This window comes from Bufo gargarizans, chromosome 3, assembly GCF_014858855.1.
Source record: "Bufo gargarizans isolate SCDJY-AF-19 chromosome 3, ASM1485885v1, whole genome shotgun sequence".
Taxonomy (NCBI): Eukaryota; Metazoa; Chordata; class Amphibia; order Anura; family Bufonidae; genus Bufo; species Bufo gargarizans.
In genome coordinates, this window is record NC_058082.1 from 243324691 (window position 1) to 243349478 (window position 24788).

Sequence of the window (24788 nt, forward strand, 5' to 3'; positions counted from 1 at the left end):
ACAGCGTCCTGCTGCCTACTGAAGAGGACCCGAACTGTGACGACCCTCTGCATATCGGAGTATCCCAAACCACTGCGTGTCGACAGGAATGGTAAGACTGCTCCAATTACTATAGTTTAGTTGACAGTACCACTTCTATTGCTACATTTTTGCACTTTTTGTATTTTTTACGATTTTGAGCATCACCTTTTATAAAAAAGGACATTAACAGCTATACTTTAATCTGATTACCCTGGTATTGCTGGCCCCCTTTTGATTTTTTTCCACACCATATACCATACCACACGCATCACACACACACACATCACACATAGTCTCATCATGGATCAGGCCACCACTTGAAAACAAGGTGTATAGAACATCTGGCATTACAAGGAATCAGGTCTCTATGTACAACAGGTACAGGGCATTGACAGTACCACTAACCACCAGGGACAACACACTGGATACACCACAGATCATCATGGGCTGAATGCTGAACACTTTTGTAAGCAAAAGTACTTGGCTATAAGCTTTACTAATGATTGCCAGCTAACAGATTCTTACTGTATCACCAAGCATTAGGCACCAGTTACTGGCTGGACTACTGACCTCCAGGGGACTTTACAATGAATGTACCAATAACCATAATACAAAAAACATTTAAAGATCAGTGGATCAACAAGACCATAAGATGCCGCATGTTGAAAGTTCCAGTTGTAGAAAGTCACCATTTCAGTACAATCTTATACAGCGGGATTGGTTTGGTTAATAAAGACATGATAGCAGGTTCTTTAATATGCTGTTCACTTCTTTTATAAATCTTCTGCAATATGAATTTCTTGTGGGCATCAATTCTCATATTAGTGTTCTGCTCTCTCAATGCTTCCGCTTTTGACAGTAAGTAGATCAAGATTTACTACAGCAGTGATTACGTACGTCAGCTCACTCAGCATTATATGAGATCTGAGAAGTTTCATTTCAACTTTAAATGTGACTTTTTGTACCAGGCACAAGATTGGAATAATGTAAGGAATTATTACCGTGTATAAATAAAAATACATTTCTACTTACTTTTTAAATTTCCCCAATGTATTTGTCTCAAAGACTACTGGGATCTCCGTCTTTGACATTGGCAGCACAACATGAGAAAGTGGGCTGGTTTGCTGCAGCTCGACGCAATCAATCTCTACCTGAACCCAGATGTACGTGGGGAGACTATTAATTATATTCATTTCTTTAACCGATGTGGAGTTAACACAGACTTCTCCAAAATCTATTGTGGAAGGACCTGCAAATGTTAAAAAAAGGGCAAAGAAAGTGTTAAAAACTTCAAAAAGACAAATTTAATTAAATTCCGATAAGCTCTGTTGCTTTCATATTTAGGCGTCTTGGAACAAAATAAATAAGCTATCTGCCCAACTAGTTCAAACAATTCCTATAGTAATCCGCAGAAATGCCTGCTTCCTTGCACATTTATAAATTTATCTTCAGCACTAATTAGAGATTTAAGTCTGAATACAGTCTGAAAGGAACAATTATTGCTCAGGGCCTTTCACATTCTTATTTCATGTGTCAAGACTTACCGATAACTATGTGGTGAAGTTGCTGAGGTGTCAGGATAAGACTGCAGTCTTCCTTCTCTGTTGCAGTGCGGGGCAATGCATTGAGACCTTCATTAATCTACAAAAACATAAAAATGCGTAGTTATAGCTATACTTAAAAGTGTTGTATTAAAAAGCATCTGTCACCAGATACCTGAGTAATAAACCAAATATGACGCCCTCGTTGCACCGAAAAACTCATTTGCATAATACTAAAGGCTTCATTTCTGAGCAACGGAGGAACTGATCAGCAGGGGCACAACAACGTTTGAATGAAGAGACCATGATGAAGCTACCAGTTACATGGTACATGGTGACAGATGCATTTTAAGGTCAAAGGCTGGTAAAGCTTTCAAAGACAACCATACAAGAAAATATAATCTCAAATACGTCCAAACTGGCACTGGCGTCTGAAGCGGCAGGACGTAAGCACGTAGGCGTGTCGTGGCTCCTCCCTCCCTCCTCCTCCACCCGACTCCCAGACCTCAGCGATGCCAAGCGAACACTGACCTGACCTCGCCGCTTCAAGCACCTCAAGCTCTGGACTCATGCCGGTAATTCTCTCCTAGCCTGTCGCCTCAGTTCCTCACCTAGCACTGGTGTCCCTCTATTCGCCTGCAGATCCGCTGCTCCTGCCTTAGCCCTGCGGTGGCATCCTCCCCCAACTGGACTGTGGTCGTAACAGACGGGAGAGGAGAAGGAAGCTTTGGGGTGCGCACTTGATCCCTGGTTAACCGACAAGGAAACCAGAGGTTGATGGTCTCAATGTGATCCCTATGTTTGGGGGCTGTGCGGATAGGGGCGGTGGAATAAGAGTGATAGATCTCCATACAGGTGGATGGAGGCAGAACTTGTTTGGATCACTTGGCATGATTAAACTGCAAGCCTATGCCATATTAGTAAAGAAGAGATGGGACATCGAAACCGAAAAGATATGGGCAATTGAGTGTTCGCTGGGTATTCTAAAGCCTCCTCTATTTCATGGGACACACGGACTGGTGGTGTTTGCTCTTTATTGTGGCAGGAGCACCAGGTGAGCTATCTGCGGTACTTCTGTGGGGTGGCCCGCCTGTCATGGGTGAGCAGTGGTTTTTTACATTCGGTGGAACTGATACGTTTTCCCTCTGTCCTCTCTGGGGGTCTGGCTTCGAGGATTGTATCATATCTGAGAAAGAGTGTCCAGAGGAATGAACCCTGAGTGGTAATTGGAACCCTGCTGGTAAACTAACATTCTCTAACACCTGCAGCTGTCTGTGGAACCCCTATTTATTAACCCTATGTAACAATCTACTTACTAACCCTATGTAATAAACCAGGATGACTACTCCCCGCTGTAAAACGGACAGCAGCATTACAAGTATCCCTGGGGGCTTTGTCTGTTGATGGACCGCTTGACTGTTTGGCATGAATTTATATCTCGGACAGATTGCGATACACAGAAATTTAAGCCCTGCCCAGTGTGCGGGGAGAAGAAATCTTTGGGGAGATGAAAAAAGGGTGGACCTATAACTCTTACTCTAACCTGACTGTTGAGTTTATATATATATATTTTGTGGTTCATGAGAGATATGTAGAGTGACTCTGCTGATTGTTCCGTAACTTAATTTGTAACTGCAAAGAAAGAAAAGAAAAGAGGAGAAAGGAAAACTTTTTTTGTTGCTCGTTTGCTCTGTCCTCTTCCTCTCTTGTCCAATACACCTAGGGCGGTCCCCAGACAATATAATGCCCCCAAAGGCACAAAATAGGAAATCTCTGGGTGCAAGTGGAAGTAGACTCCAAAATGGACAAATTCCTGAAATCACCCCAATATAAGACCAGGACAAATCAGAAGGGTAATAAGGAAAATAAAGCTGACCTGATAGACCCACAAAATATAGAGGAAGTTAGCGATAGAGAAGAGGGGAGGAGTAATAAGAGTATTCCAACGGAGGAGAGGATAGAAATGGTGGACAAGAAACTGACAGACATTCTGAATGCTGTACAGCAATCAAATCTAGCATTGGGCGATCTGTCGGCAAAAATCTCCACAGTCCAAGTAGACATATCTCTGATTAAAGACGAAATGAATAAAGTATGTGAGAAAGTCAAGGATCTTCAGGTGACCGTAAGAGACCTAAAATAGGAGGTTGACGGGCTTAAGAATAGGATGGAGGGGATGGAAATAGAAAGGAATTCACTACAAGATAGACTTACTGAAATGGAGGATAGGTCCCGCAGAGCGAATATACGTATAGTTGGGTTCCCTGAAGGGGTGGAAAAAGAAGATCCAAGTGGGTTTATTCAACAATTGTTGCTGGAATTGTTCGGTGTAGATCAATTTTCTATCTGGTTTGCGGTGGAGAGAGTCCACCGGATACCAAATAAACAGCCATCGGTTGGAAGTCCGCCGAGAGCAATTTTAGCCAAAATGATAAATGCCCGAGATAGGGAAAGTATTATGAAGAATAAAATAAATCATTCGTCCCTAGAATATAATGGAAGCAAAGTAGAAATCTACCCGGACTACTCAAGGGCAACCCAAGTTAAACGCCAAGCATTTAGAGTAGTTAAGAAGAGAATGACGGCAGCTAAGATCAAATACTCTAGGAACAGGCATATTTCTTCACCCACCCGGAGGAGGCTTGTAAGTGGCTAGATGGTAGGGGGATAGGATCCTGAGTATATATAAGTATGACATAGGTTGGACTATATGTGAATATGTGAAAAGGGGTCCGGATGGGGAGGTGGGAGGGGGAGGGATGTGTAAGAGGTTAGTGGACTGTTCGGTTCGTCTGAACAAGATGGGAAGGGTGGGGTGTGCGGGAAGGCTGGGGTGTGTGGGAGCGGAGGGTGGCGGGAAGGGGAGGGTGGGTTGATGGGGTTTGATGGTTACTGTGGTGTGCTCTCTCTCTCTCCCCTCCCCCCCCGCCCCCTCCACGGCAGGTAGAGGCAGATGCATTATTGAGCAAACATGAATAGAATATTTACGTGGAATATGTGGGGGATGGCCGAGAGAGCGAAACAGGTGGTCATATTTGATGTAGTGGCGAGACATCTGCCTGCGATTATATGTCTTCTGGAAACACATCTTAGATATGAGAACATCAGCATTGCAAAAAGGAGATGGTCTAAATTTGACTACCATGCTTGCTGCTTGGCCTACTCCCGGGGCGTTAGTGTTTATGTTCATGGGAAGGTGGATTACATACCAATTGCCCACAGAATTGACAGAGAGGGCAGATTTGTTTTTTAGCATTGTCGCCTGAACGGCACTACTTGTATATTGGCATTTGTCTATGTGTCCCTGCACCTTTCTCAATGTCTGTTATGTCAGACCTGGCAGACTTTATTGGCTCAAGAACAAGGTGCTTAGTTTTGGTAACTGGGGACTTTAATGATGTAATGTGCCTAAAGGAGGACCGACTCTCCAAGGATCATGCATATAAACTTACACTGCTTAGAGATAAACTTACACTGCTAAGAAGGGTCTGCCAGGAATTGGCATTGACGGACATATGGCACTTTTTGTATGGAGAGAAAAGAGTCGTCTCTTGCTTTAGCTGCGCTAATACAGTTATGTCTAGAATAGATCTAGCATTAGCTAACCCTGACCTTTTAGATATGGTAATAAAAATGAAGTATGAAATACATAAGATATCTGATCACTCTCCAATAGCAGTAATGATTAAAATTGGACATGATAAGAAGAAAACGAGGATTTTTAGACTAAACCCCTATTGGATTAACTTGGTTAAGGATTAGGATAATATAATAAATGAGATCCGGGAATTTGGGTTATTGAACGCCCCGTCGGCTCCCATGTAGTTTGTATGGGATTCGTTTAAAGCGTTTTTGCGCTGAGTTTATATGGCCAGAATTAATTGGAAAGAAAAATAATTTGCAGCAAAAGAATTAACTTTAAAAAGAAGGGTCCAGTCCCTATGGGGAGAGATAGATAATAATATGAACTCAATTGAAGAAGCTAGACTGAAATATAAAAACTACTTATTAGAAAAAGCACAACATAGGATTTTTTTTGTAGGATTCTCTGATTCGATCCATCGCTTCCTTAACATCCTTTTCCCTCTTATATTTGGCTGCAGAGGCAGCCTGCAGGAAGAAAACCCTAACATACGCCTTACACGCATCCCATAGGGTACCATCTGAGACTTCTGCGTTATCATTGATCGAGAAATAACTTTGTAGTGCCCTAGTGATCTTGCTAACCACCTCTTGAGATTTCAACAGGAAGGGGCTGAGGCGCCAGGGAGAGTGCGGGGTACGGGGGCTCCTGTCATCTAGTACAAGAGTAACCGGAGCATAGTCCCACCATGTTATAAGGCCAACAGGAAGGCAGAATAAGATTAACAGCTAGAAAATAGTCAATACGAGAGTAAGAGTGGTATCTAGGGGAGAAATATGAAAAATCTCTCTTATTCACATGCTGTTATCTCCAGATATCATGAAGATCTTCCTCTAATAGTAATGTATGCAGATCATCTCTCTGACTAGCAGCCTTTGATGAAAAATCTAAATGCGTAGAGACAGGGATGCTAAAGTCCCCACACACCAAACCTCCCCCCTTTGCCAGCAGCTTCGCCCTCTTCAGCACCGAGCGGACAAACGCACATGGTGAATGGTTAGGTGCATAAATATTAACCAGAGTTAACAAAAAGCCATTAACACTACATACTAAAACAATAAATCTCCCTCCTGGGTCCACTAGTTCTTGACAAGGATGCAAACTTCGGCCCTCTTGGTCACGGCCGTGGCGTGCTTTATGTATGGGAAGTCTCTGTGTGATAGTCGCAAGCAATTTTCAGTAACAGATGGGTTTCCTGTATGCAAGCAATATCACACCGAGACTTAACCAGTTCCCTCCATAGCATAGATCTCTTATATGGGGAATTTAAGCCCCTTACATTCAAAGATACAATCTTCACTACCATTGTAACACATATAAGGCATTATAAAAAAGATATTGAGCCAGGGAGAGTACATAGTAATCATGAGTGTACCAATAGCTGACATGAACCATAAAAAAAACTAAGAAGAAAAGAAAAATTAAAGTTAAACAATAACAAAAAAACAAGGCTAGTGAAATCACTAGCGACAACTTGGGGAATGCGCGCAGTGAGGAGAAGTGCGAGCATTGGAAGAACTCGGACTACTGTCCAGGTGGAACAGCATGAGGAACCTGTTCAGGCGACTGGAGTCAGGTCACTGACCAATCTTGCGCAATCTTCTCCGGTGGTCATTGTCACGAACTATGGATCCGATCGCTCCAGATCCCACAGCTGTGACGTAGTGGTCTGTGACGGAGTCTGCGCACACACAGAGACCTCACGTGACCGGGGTATTACCATTCGGCTAACACCCCCCACTACACTTCGGTAACTGCCACCACGTGGGTTCCCGGTCCACGAGCCGACTATCCGGGTCATTCACTATCACACAGATCAGTGGATGAACCGGATATCACTTACTGACCAACCGCAGTCAATCACCCCCAGCTACAATTCCTAAATGCAATTTAACTAACTACCTGGTAACGTCTCTTCAAAGGCAAGGTACGTTGTTCAGCAGCTTAGAATATGGAAGACTTGGCCATTTAGATTTTATAATCTTTAATAAGAGGTAAAAAGCAGTGCATACAAGTCTAATGAAAATGACTATAAAACTACAGAATAATAATAACAATATAAATAATCACGACACTTCAAATGAAAGGGAAAAAGATGAAAGAATACTTAGTTTCTCTGGAGGGTTTCAGATGGTCGTTCATATGTCCTTTTTGAATCCTTGCAACCCCTTTTCAGTATGTATCAGGGGAGACCCTCAAAGTTCTTCTGATACAGGGATATGCTGTCAATTTCCAATTAAGTGTCTGGTGATGTTCCATGGGTCTCTCTCCTCTGTCCTTGTGCACAGATTTTTATGAACTCTCCCATGGGCAGGAGACTAAGGCCTCGTTCACACATCAGTGTTTAGTCAGTGATTTCCATCAGTGATTTGTGAGCCAAAACCAGGTACAACTCTAAACACAGAACAGGAGCAGATCTTTCCCTTCTACCTCATGTCTGTGTAGGATCCACTTCTGGTTTTGGCTCACAAATCACTGATGGAAATCACTGACCAAACACTGAAGTGTGAATGAGGCCTTACTCCTGTCAGCCAATGGCAGCAGAGTGACTGAGAAGCCTAGGGATTGGCCCCCAAGTGTTTTATGACCCCATCAAAGTTCAGTTCCTACAATGAGGATTATACTTAAGCCCGTATCTCCTTGATACATAGGCATATTTTTATACAGAATACATATTTGCGATCCCTATTTATTTACCTACAGAATGAGACCACACACGGTAATGCTGGGACCTGTAGTTCTTCTACCACCCATAGGTCAGCTACGGAATCACATCCTCTGGTCATATTTGATACCCAATTAACCACAATACTCTGTAGAGCCTGGATCTGGTGTCAGAAAGGGCATAAGTTGATTCATAAATGAAATATGAAAGTGGACTGGTTTTATGCCCAGAGCTAATTAAGGGCTATTAGCTCTCCTCAAACCAGACCTGGGAATTAATGACGTCACGCTCCAGCCAGGCTTGACAGCGAGCTGATCTTATCTTATAGGACAGGATGAGCTGGGCCTGGTATAGCCTTTATGACCTTTTATAGCTGGCCTCAAAGAGTAGTGGTAATAAAAGTGTCAATCTATATCATAGGTGACCCAGGCTTCAGGAAGATGAGAGTTCACAGTTTTTTTTACATAGGCCAGAAGCATATAACATGGCTACCCAGAGGAATTATGTATGTATGTCGGCACAGTCATGTTAATTGCAGAGGGTCTGTAGCTTTGGGAAGGACACGCCATTTTCGCAGCAAGGCCTCTGCTTGGCTTGGGGTGAAACAGGTCAAAGTAGTTACATCTTTAGTGATCACCAACTTCATCGGAAATCCCCATTTATATGGGATGGCTTTGCTCCGTAGAACTTGGGTGACAGTTGCAAACTCCCTTCTCTTTGCCAGGGTAGCTGCTGACAGATCCGGGTAAACCGCAAGCTCATTGTATGCATCTGATAGAGTTGGCTTGTGACCCAGTTGGGAAAGAAAGGCCCCCTTAGTTTTGCAGAAATTAAGCCTGGCCAGCGTGTCACACGGTAACGCAGGGTTAAGTTGTTTAGGGGAATTCTGTCCACCAGGAGGTCCATTTCAGGTAAGTCCGGTAGAACATCTCTAAGGAACCCAGCAAAGAAGTCCCGGAGTTGAGAGTCCTGGATATTCTCTGGGATCCCTCTAATGCGCACATTATTTCTCCTGGACCTATCCTCAAGGTCATATAGCTTATTTTTCATATGGGAGACATCCTCCTCTAGCTCATAGTGATCATATATCAAAGCAATATGAGAGGTAGCATGCTCCGCCATCTTGGATTCAATGTGTGTAGTACGATCTCCCAGGTCCGAGATTTCCCGCTTTAGATCGCACAGCATGGCCTTAAAGTCCCCCAATAGGTGGAAGGCATTCAACATAGACTGCATATTCTGCTTCGTAAGCGCGCACTCAGGTATCTCACCTTCCGGTGTTCCAGAGAAGAGCTCTGCGTGGTCATCACACGAGGAGGTAGGAGAAGAGGGCTGCTCACATGGTGATCAGCTTCCCGGTTCCGGAGCTGAAGGGGGCTTTTTGCAAAAAAATTTTATGGAGGGCCCCGTTTGACCATCTTACCATGAAGCATTGTAGGTAAGTTATCAATTGACTCCAGGCAAGATTGCCGCTTTGAGCCGCTTACTTAGTGTTCCTCAGACGGAGCTCCCTCTTCACACAGCCCGCGCCATCGGCAGTCAGCCCACACCCCCATATGTTATATATTTTATAAAATTATATATATATCCACGGCACACTCATGTGAGTGTGCCGTGGATATATATATATAATTCTGTCTAGTGGCTTGACAGCCCCTTCACTGAGCACCTCTTTTGGGATTTGAAATCCTTTTTTGGCGGTGTTGCCATTCAAATTTAGATTAACATATTAATATATTTTATAAAAACTGGGTGGATTGTTTTCTATATGACGCCATTCCACATATACTGGTTCCTGTCTAGAGTCTTTAACTTCCTTTCTGTCTGGACCTTTAGCAGAGTCTCACTTAACACTCTTTGTCACACCATGAGTCAGACCAGAGTGGAGAGAAGGGTGGTGATTAAATTACAGTGAATATTTATATGTATACATTACAAGTTTTACCAAATTTTTTCCCCACAAAACTAAATATCAATCTGCTCAGCTCCCCTCCTGCTCTATAACATTCTGCCTGCAGACTGCACTTTTTTTTGTGGTGATAGGTCCTTCTTTAAGACGTAAGACACTTACTTCTCGTGTTATGGATGTAGACTCTTCAGCAGCAAGTTGGCGAGTGGTCAGCATACGACCCTTATTCATGGGACTTGATTTAGTTTGCCGTTGCTCATTAAAGTGCTCAAAAACTGAAGTACTTGGTGGCTGAAACCGAGCTGCTGGGGTGATGCCAATATCAAAATCATTACTAACTTCTTGAAATTCCCTAGAAAGTGAGAAAGCAAAGTAATTCTTATTTATAATCACATAACCTTTTAGTGAAAGCTTTGAGAATACAAAGAAGGAGCAAAGTTCCCCCCATACCGCTTGCAAATCAATTTATCGAGTGAATAGCATTGTCCCACAAATCAATCCAATGAAACACATATTTCTCCTCTGAATATAATGACCACAAGTAAGTATCTATCCTGGAAAGAAGAAAGATGTCTATGTGGTGCAGCAAGTTCAGAGGTGTAGCTATGTAGACAGACCAGAGGAATCTGAGCTAAAGGACAAAGCAATTATTACTTAAAGGGAACCTGTCTCCTCAAAAATGCATCTACAACCGCCAGCAGTACCTCGTAGTAGCCCGCAGTCTGATAATAATCTTATGTTTCATCCTTACGATGTTGCGTACGTTCAAAAAACACAGTTTTATTCTCCATCAGCGCTATAGTGCCGGCCAGCTTGAAGTCAAGGTAACCACGCCCCCTAACCGGCCCCTCTTGCCTGAGAGTAACAGCCTGAAGTGCGGCTGTGATTCCCCAAGTCTCGCGCATGCGCATTGCGCCGCTGAAACCCAGTTAACAGCGGCAGCAGGAGATGGGATAGCGCATTACTACAGAGCGCAGACTTGGGGAATCGCGGCCGCGCTGCAGGCTGTCACTCTCAGGCAAGAGGGCCCGGTTAGGGGGCGTGGTTACCTTGACTTCAAGCTGGCCGGCACTACAGCGCTGATGGAGAATTAAACTGCGTTTTTCGAACTTACGCAGCATCGGACAACAGGATGAAACATATGATTATTATCAGGCTGCGGGCTACTATGAGGTACTGCTGCATTTTTGAGGTAACAGGTTCCCTTTAACAATGGAAACAGACATACTGTATTTGTCAAGTGTTTCCATTGTGGAGTAAGAGTCCCATTTCCCACTCCAAATTCCAATGTCTTCACTGTTTTTACTTATTACTTGCTTATTTTTTACTTGCGAAAGAAACAAAACTGAGCTTTCTGGTTTTATATTAAGAAATGTTTATCATATTATAATGTACATTATGCAACATTCAAAAATGCTTTTCAGTTAAAGGCTTGTGTGAACTCCAACTTTGATGGCATATCACTAGGATATGCCATCAAAGTCAGACAGGTGCAGGTCCCACATCTGAGACCCACACTTATCTCCAGAATGGGCCCCCGTTGTGCTCTCCATTAATTTCTATGGGAGTACTGAAAATAGGCAAGTGAGCGCGCTCTGCTACTTCGTAACTCCCATAGAAATGAATGGAGAGTGCATGGTACGAGTGCAGCTACCACTCCGTTCACTTCTTTGGGATAGCTGGAGATAGCCAAGCTAACGTTTGGCTATTTTCGGAGGTCCCATAGAAAAGAATGGAGGGCGGCTGTGAATGCATGGGCTGTGCACTTCAGGCATCCCATTCTGGAGATAGGTGTGGGTCCCCAGTTCCCACCAATGTCTAAGATGAGACAACCTCTTTTTACACAGGGTGATAATCGCCTGAACAATCGTTCATCTGACTATTGGCCAGTGTCTAGTGTTGGCCAGTGGCCAGAGCCAAATATCATTCATTTGATCCAGGGATCGAAAAACAAAAGAGAATTCACTCACTTTCAGTTGATCACATCTTTTAAGATGATATATGAATCACTATTTGTTGGCAGCATATCCCGTTACGTAAACAGGGATGTGCTGCTGATAATAATGGAAAATGTTATACTGCAGTTTCTTGAGTCCACCAGAAGAAATAATTCTGAGGGCCCACCCTATGTATATGCATGTCCATCGTAACTTTTGTCATCACTGCACATAGACTCATCATCCGTAAGGTTTCATAGGATATTTGGTTTAGCGGTAAACATAGACTGCAAAGGGACCCTGTACAACAAAAGTATGTGGGCCCCTTTTATGTAAGCACTGGTTTGTTGAGAATGAGCCACTTATCACAAAGCTCCTTTATCGCAAATTGTTTAATGATGTACCAATTTCTCTTGCAGATATGAATCCCCTGTTAGCTGCAGTATGACAATAGTTACACAGACCTTAACATGGTATGACGAAGACATTAGGATACATAGGTGTTTTCTTGATAAGATGGTAGTGGTCACCTTTTCCTACTGGGCCCTGGGCTACTACACAGACTGGGGATAGCCACCTCAGATCTGGTTATTGGTTCCCAAATCAGTTGACCTTTGGGATTCAGTTTTTTTTAGATGTTCTTTATTATGTTTGGGCCCACCAGAGGATCCTCTCGTACATATATGCTGATTGTTTTGCTGTACATGGTGACAGGAAATGTAGTTGCCCATATCAAAGGACCCTAGTCACCATTCTCAAGGTCTCTGCTTGTATATGGGTTTGTCATGATGCAGCTGATGGTAAGTGATCAATGACCTTAATTGTCCCTGGGGCCATATCATTCTAAAAGTATCCAGGTTCTAAGTATATTTTGTTTTGCTTGTTTGCTTGTCTTACTAACATCATGATGCAATGATATTCAAATTCCGATCATTTATATCTGGAGGTATCTCAATGTGTGCAGGAAGAAGTGCACCTGTTAGCACTCACGTCTGATGAGTGTCTCTCTCAGAGAGAGGAAACAACGGGAAGTATTACAATTACATAGGCTGCTATAACTACAGGACAAGGTTAATTACGACTTTTCATTCAAGCACAACATATTGTACCTATCGTTCTCTTCTTGTAGACGATTTTCTCTCCTGTTCTTGATATAATTAGTATAATAATCCTTGTGAGCTTCTTTTAACTTTTCTTCATCTTCTGTATATGCATAATCGGGATCCACGTAATTATATCTTTCAACTTTGGTGAAAATAGTCCTATTGTGAATAATAATTGTGTCTGCTCATTATTTATTGCCTAATAATAACAAGTATAACAATAAAACATAATGGAATAGCTTTGAAAGGCCCCTAAAAGAAAATCAGACGTTAACATAATTTACTTATATGTTAAAAAGGTATATAAATAACAAGGAACCTAAAAAGTACATAACCCAGAGAGAACCCCATAAACAAAATGGAGCTATCAAACGGTGTACACAAAGGGAGATGGGTGAAAGGGGCAAAGGGTAAAGACATCTTCCTTGTGCCCTAACAACCCAAATTAAATGTTTCCCTGTCTCTCTTTTCGCAAACCCACCTCCTACAGCTCTCCTACTCTGGCTCCTTTACATTTAGACTGATGGTATGTAAGCACTCTGCCATCTGCTGGTGAAAGAGGTACACTACATGGAAGCATCACACACAGACAGGTGTCAGGATATAGAGGAAAGGATGGAAGTCAAGCTCACTGAAAACTGGAGATCAAAGAACACAGCTACACCAGGAGGGGACAGGGGGCAATGGCTCCTGATACTTAGGAGAGCTTATTAAAAAGAAATATAGTAAGTATATGTAAGTATATGTTGGGTGTCACAATGTGTATATGTGTGTGTCACTGTGTATATGTGTTTCACAGCTTATAGATGACATGTGTCAGTGTGTAGATGTGTGTCACAGTTTACCATATTTGTGTGTCTGTGTGTCGATGTGTGTTTAAAGAAATAAAGGAATATTCTCCAGCATCCGTCAGTAATGGTCGTCTTTATTGTAGATCGGTATAACAGTACATGCTTCAATCTTCACCATAACTTGTGACTAAGAACTTCCGAGTTTGAAACACGTTAACCTGTGGTGGAGGGTGGTGAAGATTGAAGCATGTACTGTTATACCGATCTACAATAAAGACGACCATTACTGACGGATACTGGAGAATATTCCTTTATTTCTCTGATTGTACAAGGGACGAGTCCGGTCCTCTCCGTGCACCGAACGCTTATGGTGAGCTGGATAAACTTTCTTCTTTGATTACTAGATGTGTGTTTAACAGTGTGCTAATGTGTGTGAGTACACTTGCGTGTGTCAGTGTGTAGATGTTATATTACACTCCTCAACACTGATATTACAACACCAAAAAGGAGAAGCCCTAAGGTTATGCAAATCTAGGAATAGCACGTGTCACTAAGATGTGCAGATGATCAAATTTTCAAGCACCTAGCTCCAATCTGTGGTATGTGGGAGAGGCATAAAAGCCAGATCAAAAGCAAAGTTTTTTAGCCTCATGAAACCTCAAAAGTTGGATGAAGTTGTGTCAGATGATTGTGTGATGCTTCCTGTTCGTCAACAAGGCAGTTATCGCCACTTGTCACTAACTAAGAGGAACAGAATCCTTGAACTGAGATTATCTTAGTTTATCACTCCAGCAGATTACTATGTGCCTAGGCAGAAATGTCAGCAATGTTCAATGTTGTGTGTCCAGGTTGTTTGGAATAACAATGACGTACTGGAATGACATCAAGAGGTGCACAGAGGTGAACCTCGGCATGGATGGATCATCAGATGTTCTGATTAGAATAAAGGCACGTAGTGATCTATTCTTACAGTAAGTGAAATTGGACATCACATACCAGGCCTAGGGCCGCAAATGTTGTCTACACAAGCCATCAGAAGGTACATGACATTGGGCAGTGAGCCATCCAGCTGCAGGTGTTCCATTGACCTTGTGCCACTGCATACAAAGGCTATCATGGTGCACGGCAAAACAGCAATGGAGGCTGGAATGGAGGTCCATCCTCTTCAGCGATGAGTCACACTTTTGTCTTGGACTTAATAATAGCCAGAGATTGGTCTGGAAACCCCATGGCCAATGCCTTGAAGATGCCTTCACAAGGGAGTATCACACTGGTCCTACTACCGGGATTGTCGTGTGGGGAGACATAATGTACAGTAGCTTAACTGCTCTAGTCTTCATTTCAGGTACACTAACAACTTGGCATTACATTGATCTGGGAGTGGAACAAGTGGTACAGCCATTTCTCCAACGTGTCCCAGAAGCCGTTTTTCAACAGGACAATGCCAGGATGCATGTTGCTAGTCGTACTGTGAGAAGGTTGCATGGTCTAAATGTGTTACCATGGCCTGCAACGTCTCTGGACTTGTCTACCATTGAGCACATCTCGGGCGTCAATAGTCTTTCAAAAGGAGTCCAAGCGCATTTTGCGTGGCAGAGCATTGCTCAGACAACCATTAATAACCTAATTAATAGTATGCCAAGGCAAATCAGTGTGTGTATTTCTGTGTATGGCACATTTTTTTGTATCATTAGCATATCATTAACATGTCTGTCCATCCTCTGACTTCCATAACTCAATGACTTTTTCCATAACTCCATGACTTTTTCTTCTTGATGTTGCAGTTTCAATATTTAGGACTGTATTATTTTTAATTATTATTTTACAGTACACTACATTGTCTGTTGCGTTTTAAACTATGGCGCACTGACTTATTTATGATCAATCGGATCATTACATATTGCATTTCAGGCAGAATAAGCATGTAATCCAGAAGGTATGACGACCCTTATGAACTCTTAAGAAATTTATAATTCTGATCTGCTTGGTCTTTACATACCTGTAATGAGTATTGCGATCACTGGGCCGTATACTTGTGGCACGATCATTTGGAAATGCCACCATCACATTTTTATCTACACAGATTGTGTTCTGATGGTCATGGATTTGTACTTTGTCTGCCTTCAAAGTAGCTGCACGAGTGGATCCAGTGCATACTGCAGTTTCCTGGGGTGCCACTGGGACAAAATGTCCGGTGGGGTTACTAATCATAGGTGTGATACCTGCAGAATGGACATTAGATTATTAAGGTTATTTAGTTAGACTACGTGAGATACATTAGGTCCCAAATGCAATAATACAAGTAGTAAGCAAAGCTAAAAGGAAAACATATAAGGCTCCATAAACGTTAGTTTATCCATTTGCACAATGAAAGTGAAACATTGTGATTCCTAATTCCCTCTTTCGCTAAGGCCAAATTAAGATAGCTAAGGCATTTAAGACCCTTGTGGTTTAAAAAATAAGGGCGATTTACTAAACTGTGTGTGCCAGCATGTCAACCAAAAGGTGGCATAAGAAAGAGTGGGATTTATCATCTCCCTTGCGCTTGAAAAGTGACGTTAAAAAGTTGCAAACTATGCAACTTTTTAACTACAACTTTTTTTTAAATTGTCAAATCTTTAGGATTTTACAGCCACCTTCACTTTCCCTAAAGGGCCTATTGCAAGGGGTTGGAAGGAGACGTGGCCAGCCACCTCTACAAGTTTATCTTCATTTACGCAAGTTTTCTGGCGCAAATGAAGCCCTGAGCTGTCATAGATTTCTGGTGCGCGGACTGCAGGAGGATGTGCCTCATTTGTGATCTTTATCGTCCTAAATTAGGCACATCCTCCAGCAGTGCAGGGGATATCAAGACTCGTGCAGAAAGCATCGGTCTTGATAAATCTCCCCTAAGTGTCTAACATATCTAGCAAGGTTCATCAGATCTATTAAACAGCAAAAGGCACACCTTCTGCCTGCCTGGTCTAGTTTTATCAATTTTCAAAGTATCTCCTTTTACAATTTCCATTTATGTTAACAGAACAGGCATGATATTTCAATGGAGCGAAGAAGGTAAGTGGCTTCCAGAAAGTGTAAAAAAAAATATATATATTGAAAAGTGTATCTAGGTGTACTAAAATGTATACAAGAGTTGGCCCAGTATAAACATTACTAGCATATTTTTGGGATATGCCATCAATAAAGATGAGCAAATTTTTTAAACCCATTTCTTTGTAAGTAGTGGGTGCAATAACAGATGCCCCACAGATGCGGTGTTCATACATGATCACAGCATCAGATATACATAACAGAGTGTCAAATAAAAATAAAATTAAAAAAATCATACTTACCTGATCTATTCGCTTGAAGATCTGGAGAGAAATCTCGTGTGGATGGAGATGAGATCATCACATCAGCCGGTGTAGTGACAGTCATACGTCACCGCGCACGGAATTTATTTGAGATCTTCAACTTCGTGGACTTCGATTCGCTCAACACTAGCCATTAATATGAAATTGGTAGAGGTCTCACCACTCTTAGAAAAAAGTGGCAGCATCCCCAAAAAGCACCATGCTACACCATGCTACTATGTCTTCTGTCATGCTCTGCCTTGTTTCTTTGCATGCTCAATCTATTATAATTATAGCAGTTGGATCTAAACAGGTCAGGCATTTAATCATTGATGGTATATTGGTATATCCTAGTGATATGCCATTCATTTAACAGAGACAATCTCTAAAAAGAGATGTCATTTGACCGAGAAACAGTGTCTATAGACATGATATTGATCCAGAGTACAGATCATTTTTATTACACTATGCCATTACTCAACAATTGTAATATTTGATTCACCCATAGATAACCACAGCTAGTTTTTCTGCTCTAGGTAACCTAAGCGATGGAACATTTATCAAACCTGGTATTTCCATATGCCAGTCTTGATCCTTGTAAGCTAGGGTGAGATGAGCCTAAGAAGATGCTTCTTAATAAATTAGTAGCACCTCTGGCACTCTATGCACCAGAAACTGAAGTCTACACCAGGGCTGGTGAAGACCTTATCTATAGCATACGCCAGGTTCTGGCATCAGTTACAGTAAATCCAATAAGCTGCGTAAAGCCCTGGCCCTCTCTAAGGCCTGGTTCACACCTGTAAAAACGCTCAACAGGCGAAAACCCATGTTTCCCTATGGGCATGGTTCTCACCTGCGCTTTTTACAGCTCATACGAACGCGCTGTAAAACGCCCTACACCCAAAGAAGTACAGGAGCTTTTTGGGGGCGTATTGTCGCGCGTTCGCGCTCATAGACTTCAAATATTGCTGCAGTTCGTCGTCGTTTGCAGAGATCCATGGTTTAACAGACTGCAACCAACACACTCTCCTCTGTACATAAACACACAGGAAAGGGTGATGGTGCTCCGCAGGAAGTCTCTTTCATTGGACACTTCAGTGTAGACATGGCTGTTTTACATTGGACGCCTCTGTGGTCAATCGCAAGAACGTTTCCTATTTCCCAAAACGCGCTGTAATACGCCCCGAAAACGTCCTGACTAAAAGCGCGTGTGAAACAAGCGTCTCAAATACGCTCAAGTGTGAACCAGGCCTTAGCCTTTCCTCACCACTTTTGCTAATGATTACGTAAATATGGTGTGCGCCATAATCTGTGACTTTATTACGCCACCATTGTGACTAAATGACTGATAAATGTCCCACACTGCATGTATAATTATACAGCAATAAACATGCAGACGACTCGTCAGGTTGGGACATGTTTGTTTTATTGGGGATGTACCCATTTTTCTGTTTTCTATTGTCAAGCTAGACATAGACATTCTAGATAGAGTACCTGGCTATCTATTTTTTCCCTATACACAGAGCTTATTCTCAATAGCACTATTAATGAATTTTAGAAGCTTGCCTCTCTTTTCTGTGCCCGTAAATTTAGCCGTAGCGCGTCTTGCGCTCTATGATTTTCAGTTCCTTTAAGAAAGCAAGACTCTTTAAATTCTCCGCTTATACAATGGAAGTGCAGAGTAGCTTGCACGACACAATAGGCCTCAAAGTCATCAATTAGAACACAAGAACCAAAAAGAACTTAGAAGAATTTACCTGGGTTTATTTTCATGACAATTTTCTTGGTTAAAGGTTTGCAGACTGCTGTAAAACTGAGCTTTTTCTGATGAAAGGCTTTCATTTTCAAAGGTGGCAAATTATCATCCGATGTGGGACCCAGAATATCTACAACTTGTTTCACGGTAAAGGTTCCTCCTTGATGTGGTACAAATGAAAACATCACTTCCTAGAGGGAAAGAAGGACAGCACAATAATATGAGATACAAAAGAGACAGCCAAAGAATTGATTGCTATATTTTTGTACTAAAAATTGCTCTTAGGGAAAATGTCTTCAATTTTAAGGCTTTTAGCTACAGGCAAGCGAAATGTCAGCAATCCAAAAGGCATACAAAATGAAACTATAATTCGTTGTTTTCTTGAACAGTTTGATTTCTACCGCAATGCACTTTTAAAGCCTGGCTCTAAACCACTGATAAATTCCATGTTAAACTTCTGAAATATATTTAATTTGAATAATTCAATTAAAATCTAAAATTGTGTGTCCTCTTAAATATTTTGTTTCAGCTTCGCCTAGGAAAAAAAGAATTATTTTCCTTTTACCTTAGAAATAAGTGGATACCCTCCACATGCGGCATGTCCCTGGATGAAAAAAAGGCATTGAAGCCTCACAAGCATTTTCAGAGCAGTTTCCTTTAGTTGATGAGGAAGAACTGTCATAAGAATAAAATACTCAGCTCTGCTACTGAAAAAGTTATTCCAATTATTGTGTGACACTTATATGAGGGTACAGTGCCTAGAAGCTATAAAGGGATACCGCAGAGGACTGGAAACCCCAGAGCCAGCAGAATACTGTAAATTCTTCTACAGTCTGTCTAAAGATGGTTTGGTGTACAGTACTGATAACGGTACCAATCCAGGTTATGATAATCTGTAAATACACCGCATTTTCCATCTGCACTGCTGCTTTTTCGGTATTATATCATTAAAGGGATTTTCTGGGTTCAAGATATTGATGGCCGTCATTATCAGAATGGGTGGTGTGTACAACTCTCAGCACCCCCATCAATCAGCTGTTTGAAGGGGCAACTTCAGCGTACAGTTTGTATAACAGTGTAAATTTGGTGTGCCCTCAAAATAACTCACCGATGATGACGACAAGTAAATGTGTTAGAATGGCCTAGTCAAAGCCCAGATCTCAATCCAATAGAAAATCTGTGGTCAGACTTTAAGATTGCTGTTCACAAGCGCAAACCATCCAGCTTAAAGGAGCTGGAGCAGTTTTGCAGGAGGAATGGGCAAAAATCCCAGTGGTAAGACGTGGCAAGCTCATAGAGACTTATCCAAAGCGACTTGGAGCTGTGATTGCTGCAAAAGATGGCTTTATAAAGTATTGACTTTAGGGGGGTGAATAGTTATGCACATTGACTTTTTCTGTTATTTTGTCCTATTTGTTGTTTGATTCACAATAAAAAAAAATAAAAAATAAACATCTTCTAAGTTGTGGGCATGTTCTGTAAATTAAATGATGCAAATCCTCAAACAATCCATGTTAACTCCAGATTGTGAGGCACCAAAATACTGAAAAAAGTAAAGGGGGGTGAATACTTTTGCAAGGCACTGTAGATTGGGTTTTCTTACTAGCAGGCAAGACAGGGGCATAAATAAGCTCCTGTTGTGAGTATTGCTTTATGAGTGCCATCCCTTCAAAGATAGCTGGCATGTTTCAAATGTCTAGCTATACATTTCTGGGCAGCAGTGAAAGCAGGGCTCCAGATCCATCTGCAGCAAGGTGAAATAGAAGAAATGCCAATCCCTAAGGATTTTTTGCAGCTCGGATATGGACCCATTCACTTCCATGGGGCTCTGTTCCGCGGCCCGCAAAAAAAATAGAACATGTCCTATTCTTGTGCATTTTGCGGACAAAAATATGCATTTCTATTATGGGCGGCCCGTTACACACACGGCCAGCATCTGTGTTTTGCGGATCAGCAATTTGCAGACCGCAAAACACATCACAGTCCTGTGCATGAGGCTTAAGATAGCTAAAGTAGGGGAACCGGTAGGGAGACAGTTGACAATTTGAACATCATATCGGAGAGATGCGTCCACAGGGCAATAAAAAGGCAATATCACCACATATGTGCTGCTGTTCTCCGCATCCCCCATCCCTTTCAGCAAGTGGCAAGTAGCAAGGGATAATGTGGGAAAGTCTGCCAGCGGTCGGGTACCAGCAAAGTTACATTTTGCGTTTCTGTTCCACATGATTAATGCAGCGGGATCCCCTGAAACAGTGCCTTCTCCCAGCTATCCGTTGTCAAGGTCTCCCCTTGTTCCAATATCCATGCAGTCATTAAAGTGAGGCTTAGTAGTCAGGTCGGAAGTAAAAAAGCAGTTATAAGAGGGACTGGCCTCTCAGCGGCAGGTTAGAGCTATGAAAGAAAACTTCTAAGGCCACTCCGATGAAGATATAGGGGAACAGGAAACAGTTGACAAACAGTGGTGAATTTGCAAATACTGATAGAAACACTCATTAGGAAGCGAGAATGTGTTATGCAAGGACTAAATCGGGAGAAATGAGCCACCGCAATACAGTTTATTTGTAGTGTCAATACCATGAGAAGCCCGTCGATATAGAGATAAGCCGGGTATATGGTCTTCACTGACTTGGAGTCGGGGGCAAACAGTCTCTTGGGAAGTACCACAAATGTACCGCAATTCCACCAAATGTGCAGAGATGCTTTGATAGATAAAAGCGGTATCTGAAGCAGCCAAAAGCAACTTAAGGGATTCCCCTTTAGACTATGTAGCTTCTAATGAGAGCCACACTTAAGGAGCGGAAGATGACCACCATTCCTTCAGCTGATCTATCAGACAAGCCTGATCATACCTGAAGAGGTCAGGAACTCCCAATCCTCCTTTGAGGAGAGGAGGGAATAGAGCTAACGTATATGTATCCTAGGGTGCATCCCACCTAAAAAAACCTCTGTCATATCAGATTGCAATTGATGAATATTTCCCTAGGGATAAGCAGAAGGAGACATCTAAACATTTACCGCACTTTAGGTAACGATTCGAGCAATGTTGGCTGCACTTCAATGTGCAGAAACCCGGCTGTGGGGAGAGTGACCTGCAGCAATCAGCTCACTAGATGCACATTTCTATACACTTTGAACACTAGGTGGCACTTTACTATGTAAGTAAATGGCATAACTCTTTAAAGGATTGTTTTTAACAGAAAGTAAATTGCAAACATTGTTCATTTATTTTTATGGCCTCTACAATGTGTATTATATTAAAGGGGTCTTCTGAGCTTTGGTGACAATTCTTCTATGTGCTGACCTATGGAGGGAAGATCTGCGTACTTACCTCTACGTTGCGCCAACAATTCTGCCACCTGCGCTTCACTTATTTGACCGCTGGTACTGGATGCAGCCTCTTCCGCTCAGGTCCTAACCAGATGTGTTCCTGAGTCTTCATGTTCAGCCACATTTACAGTATGCAGCTAAACAGGAAGTCTAGGAACATATCAAGTCTGGGCCTGAGCAGAAGAGTCCGCATTCAGTCTCCATGGTCATGTGAGACGTGAGCACAGCAAAAACGGTGGCACGATGGAGGTGTAAGTAGTGAGCAGAGTATCTTATCAACACAGGTCAGCAAACAGGAAGATATTCACTAAAGCCGGGAGAACCTCCTTAATGGCCATCTAACTGATAAAACATTTTCCACCTCCATTTACTTTCAGAGCTGCATTCATAATTCTGCTAATTCTGCTAGATTTCCTGTTAGCTGTAGGGCAGCAGAACTTCACATCTCACTGATGACCCACATCTGTCTGCATACTATTGTAATGCCGCCAGTATGATGCTGAATCCAGCTTTGAATGTGAATAGAGAATAAATAATCCAAGGTCAACATAAACAAGGCAAAGTAACTTATATTACACTATAAATTGCTCTTGCGGAGGAGTTAGGCTTTAAGGTCCCATTACTCCTTCTAGAACATCGAGTAAAATACATAACAATTTTGCTGAGTTAATTAATATGAATTAAGCAATGCACGAATACTTGTTAACAGGCTTTCCATATTCAGGACAGCTTTATCTTGTACCGTAATACAATGCTACTTGCTAGATTTAGATAAATGTTTTTGTACCTGAGAACGTCCTGCTTCTATCTTTCCATTAGCCGGAGAGATATGAAAATGGGAAATCTTGTGAAAGCTAAACACCACAGGGAGGAACTGAGATTCATTTTTTAGTGAGCAATGAATATCGATCCTTTCACCAATCAAGCATTCCTTAAAATTGTACACTGTGCCTGGGCTGAATGTTAATGCGACCGGAAAAGCAGAACCAGTAACAGCCAACTCCACGTGACATATCTGTTGTCCTATGCCAGGGATATAAAATAGTAAAAGCAATGAATTACTGCACAAAACGACAAAGCTTATAACTAGACACATCTCTTACTGGTTTTAAAAGACTTTTCTACCTCTATTTAGACAGTTAATACAAGGCCCTTACTAATGTATTGTGATTGTGCATATTGCCTCCTTTGCTGGCTGGATCCATCACATTATACACGGCTCGTTTCCATAGTTACAACCACCCTGTAATCCAGCAGTGGTGGTCGTGCTTGCACACTATAAGAAAAAACGCCAGCCTCTCTGGTGACCGAGACCGTGGGAGCTCACGTCGGCTGGTGCTTTTTTCTATAGTGTACAAGCACGACCATGCTGCTGGACTGCAGGGGGGTCGTAACCATGGAAACTTTCTCTGCATAATAAATGCTATTTGCTGAAGTGGCAAAACCCCTTTAAGGGACAGATCACATCTCCGTTTCATTTTCCGGTCTTCTGATGCGTCAGCAGAACAGAAAAAAACAAAAACAAAACAGGATCCTGTAAAAAAAACTGCACATTAGTTATGCATATCTGACATTCATTTGAGCCACATCAGAGATCCGTTATTTTAGATGAATTTTTTTTTCCTGCATGCAGTACTTTTTTTTCTGTATAAAAAACGGGTCTTAGATGAAAATGGCTCAAATGGCAAATGTGCAACAGATTCCGTTGTTTTGTTTTTTTTGTTCTTTTTTTACAGTATCCTGTTTTTGTTTTTTATTTCGGTTCTTCTGACAGATCAGAAGAACAGAAAATGAAACGGAGATGTGAAGTCTCCTTAACCTATACATCACAGGGCTCAGTTCTCTCCCTATTTCATAACCTACTCTCAGTCAGGACTTTAGAGCTACTTTTACACTTTTGGTGCGGATCCATTCAGATAATACAACCATTTGTATTATCTGTAACATAGCCAAGACGGATCAGTCATGAGCACCATTGAAAGTCAATGGAGGACGGATACGTTTTCTATTGTGCCAGATTGTGTCAGAGAAAACGGATCCGTCCCCATTGACTTACATTGTGTGTCAGGACGGATCCATTTGGCTCAGTTTCGTCAGACGGATAGCAAAGCGATGCAGGCAGCGTTTTGGTGTCCACCTCCAGAGCGGAATGGAGCTGGTGCTTTTCCATTCAGAATGCATTAGGGCAAAACGGATCCGTTTTGGACCGCTTGTGAGAGCCCATGACAGATCATACAAACAGAAAGCCAAAACGTCAGTGTGAAAGTTTGTAAGATATAGACATACCTTTACGATGCCCTCTACTGTCTGCATCTGATTGCAGGAATCCATCCTTACTTCCAATGGGCTCAAACCTCATAAACAGAGCATAATCCTGCTGAGATGGAACATCGTTTCTTCTGATGGCTTCATCAAATGGCCTGATAAAAATGAACATAAAATCATTTAGAATAAACTAATTACAGTACATGTGCAAGGATAATCTTTTATTTTTTAAAGATTTGCATACAAGTCACTGTCTACCCGAATAAACTATCATGATCCATTTGACATCATATGCATAAAAGCAAGCAAGAGTTTTAAATGTTCTTTTCTGAATTTTGCAACATGCATAAAACATTTCTTGGCATTTTTTCAGAAAAGGACTGTTGAAAATGTAACACATCAAGAAATGTCATTGTGAGACAAGAACACGGTTCACTCATGGAATATTTCAGGGAAGGTGTCAAGCACTTCACTCCAGAATTCTAGCTTTTAAAAGAA

General features: G+C 41.9%; 1 protein-coding gene across 1 annotated transcript in view; it reads right to left on the minus strand.

Annotated features, from left to right (window-relative positions):
- The window catches only part of CFAP47 (cilia and flagella associated protein 47), a 465875-nt gene that overhangs the window by 417162 nt on the left and 23925 nt on the right, over positions 1 to 24788 (minus strand). Inside the window, exons 8-15 of the mRNA XM_044285568.1 lie at positions 24312 to 24445; positions 22813 to 23048; positions 18697 to 18886; positions 15610 to 15832; positions 12826 to 12978; positions 9942 to 10131; positions 1566 to 1662; positions 1054 to 1270 (exon numbers count right to left, since the gene is read on the minus strand). Coding sequence (XP_044141503.1) covers positions 1054 to 1270; positions 1566 to 1662; positions 9942 to 10131; positions 12826 to 12978; positions 15610 to 15832; positions 18697 to 18886; positions 22813 to 23048; positions 24312 to 24445 — 1440 coding nt within the window. The remainder of the gene's footprint in view (positions 1 to 1053; positions 1271 to 1565; positions 1663 to 9941; positions 10132 to 12825; positions 12979 to 15609; positions 15833 to 18696; positions 18887 to 22812; positions 23049 to 24311; positions 24446 to 24788) is intronic.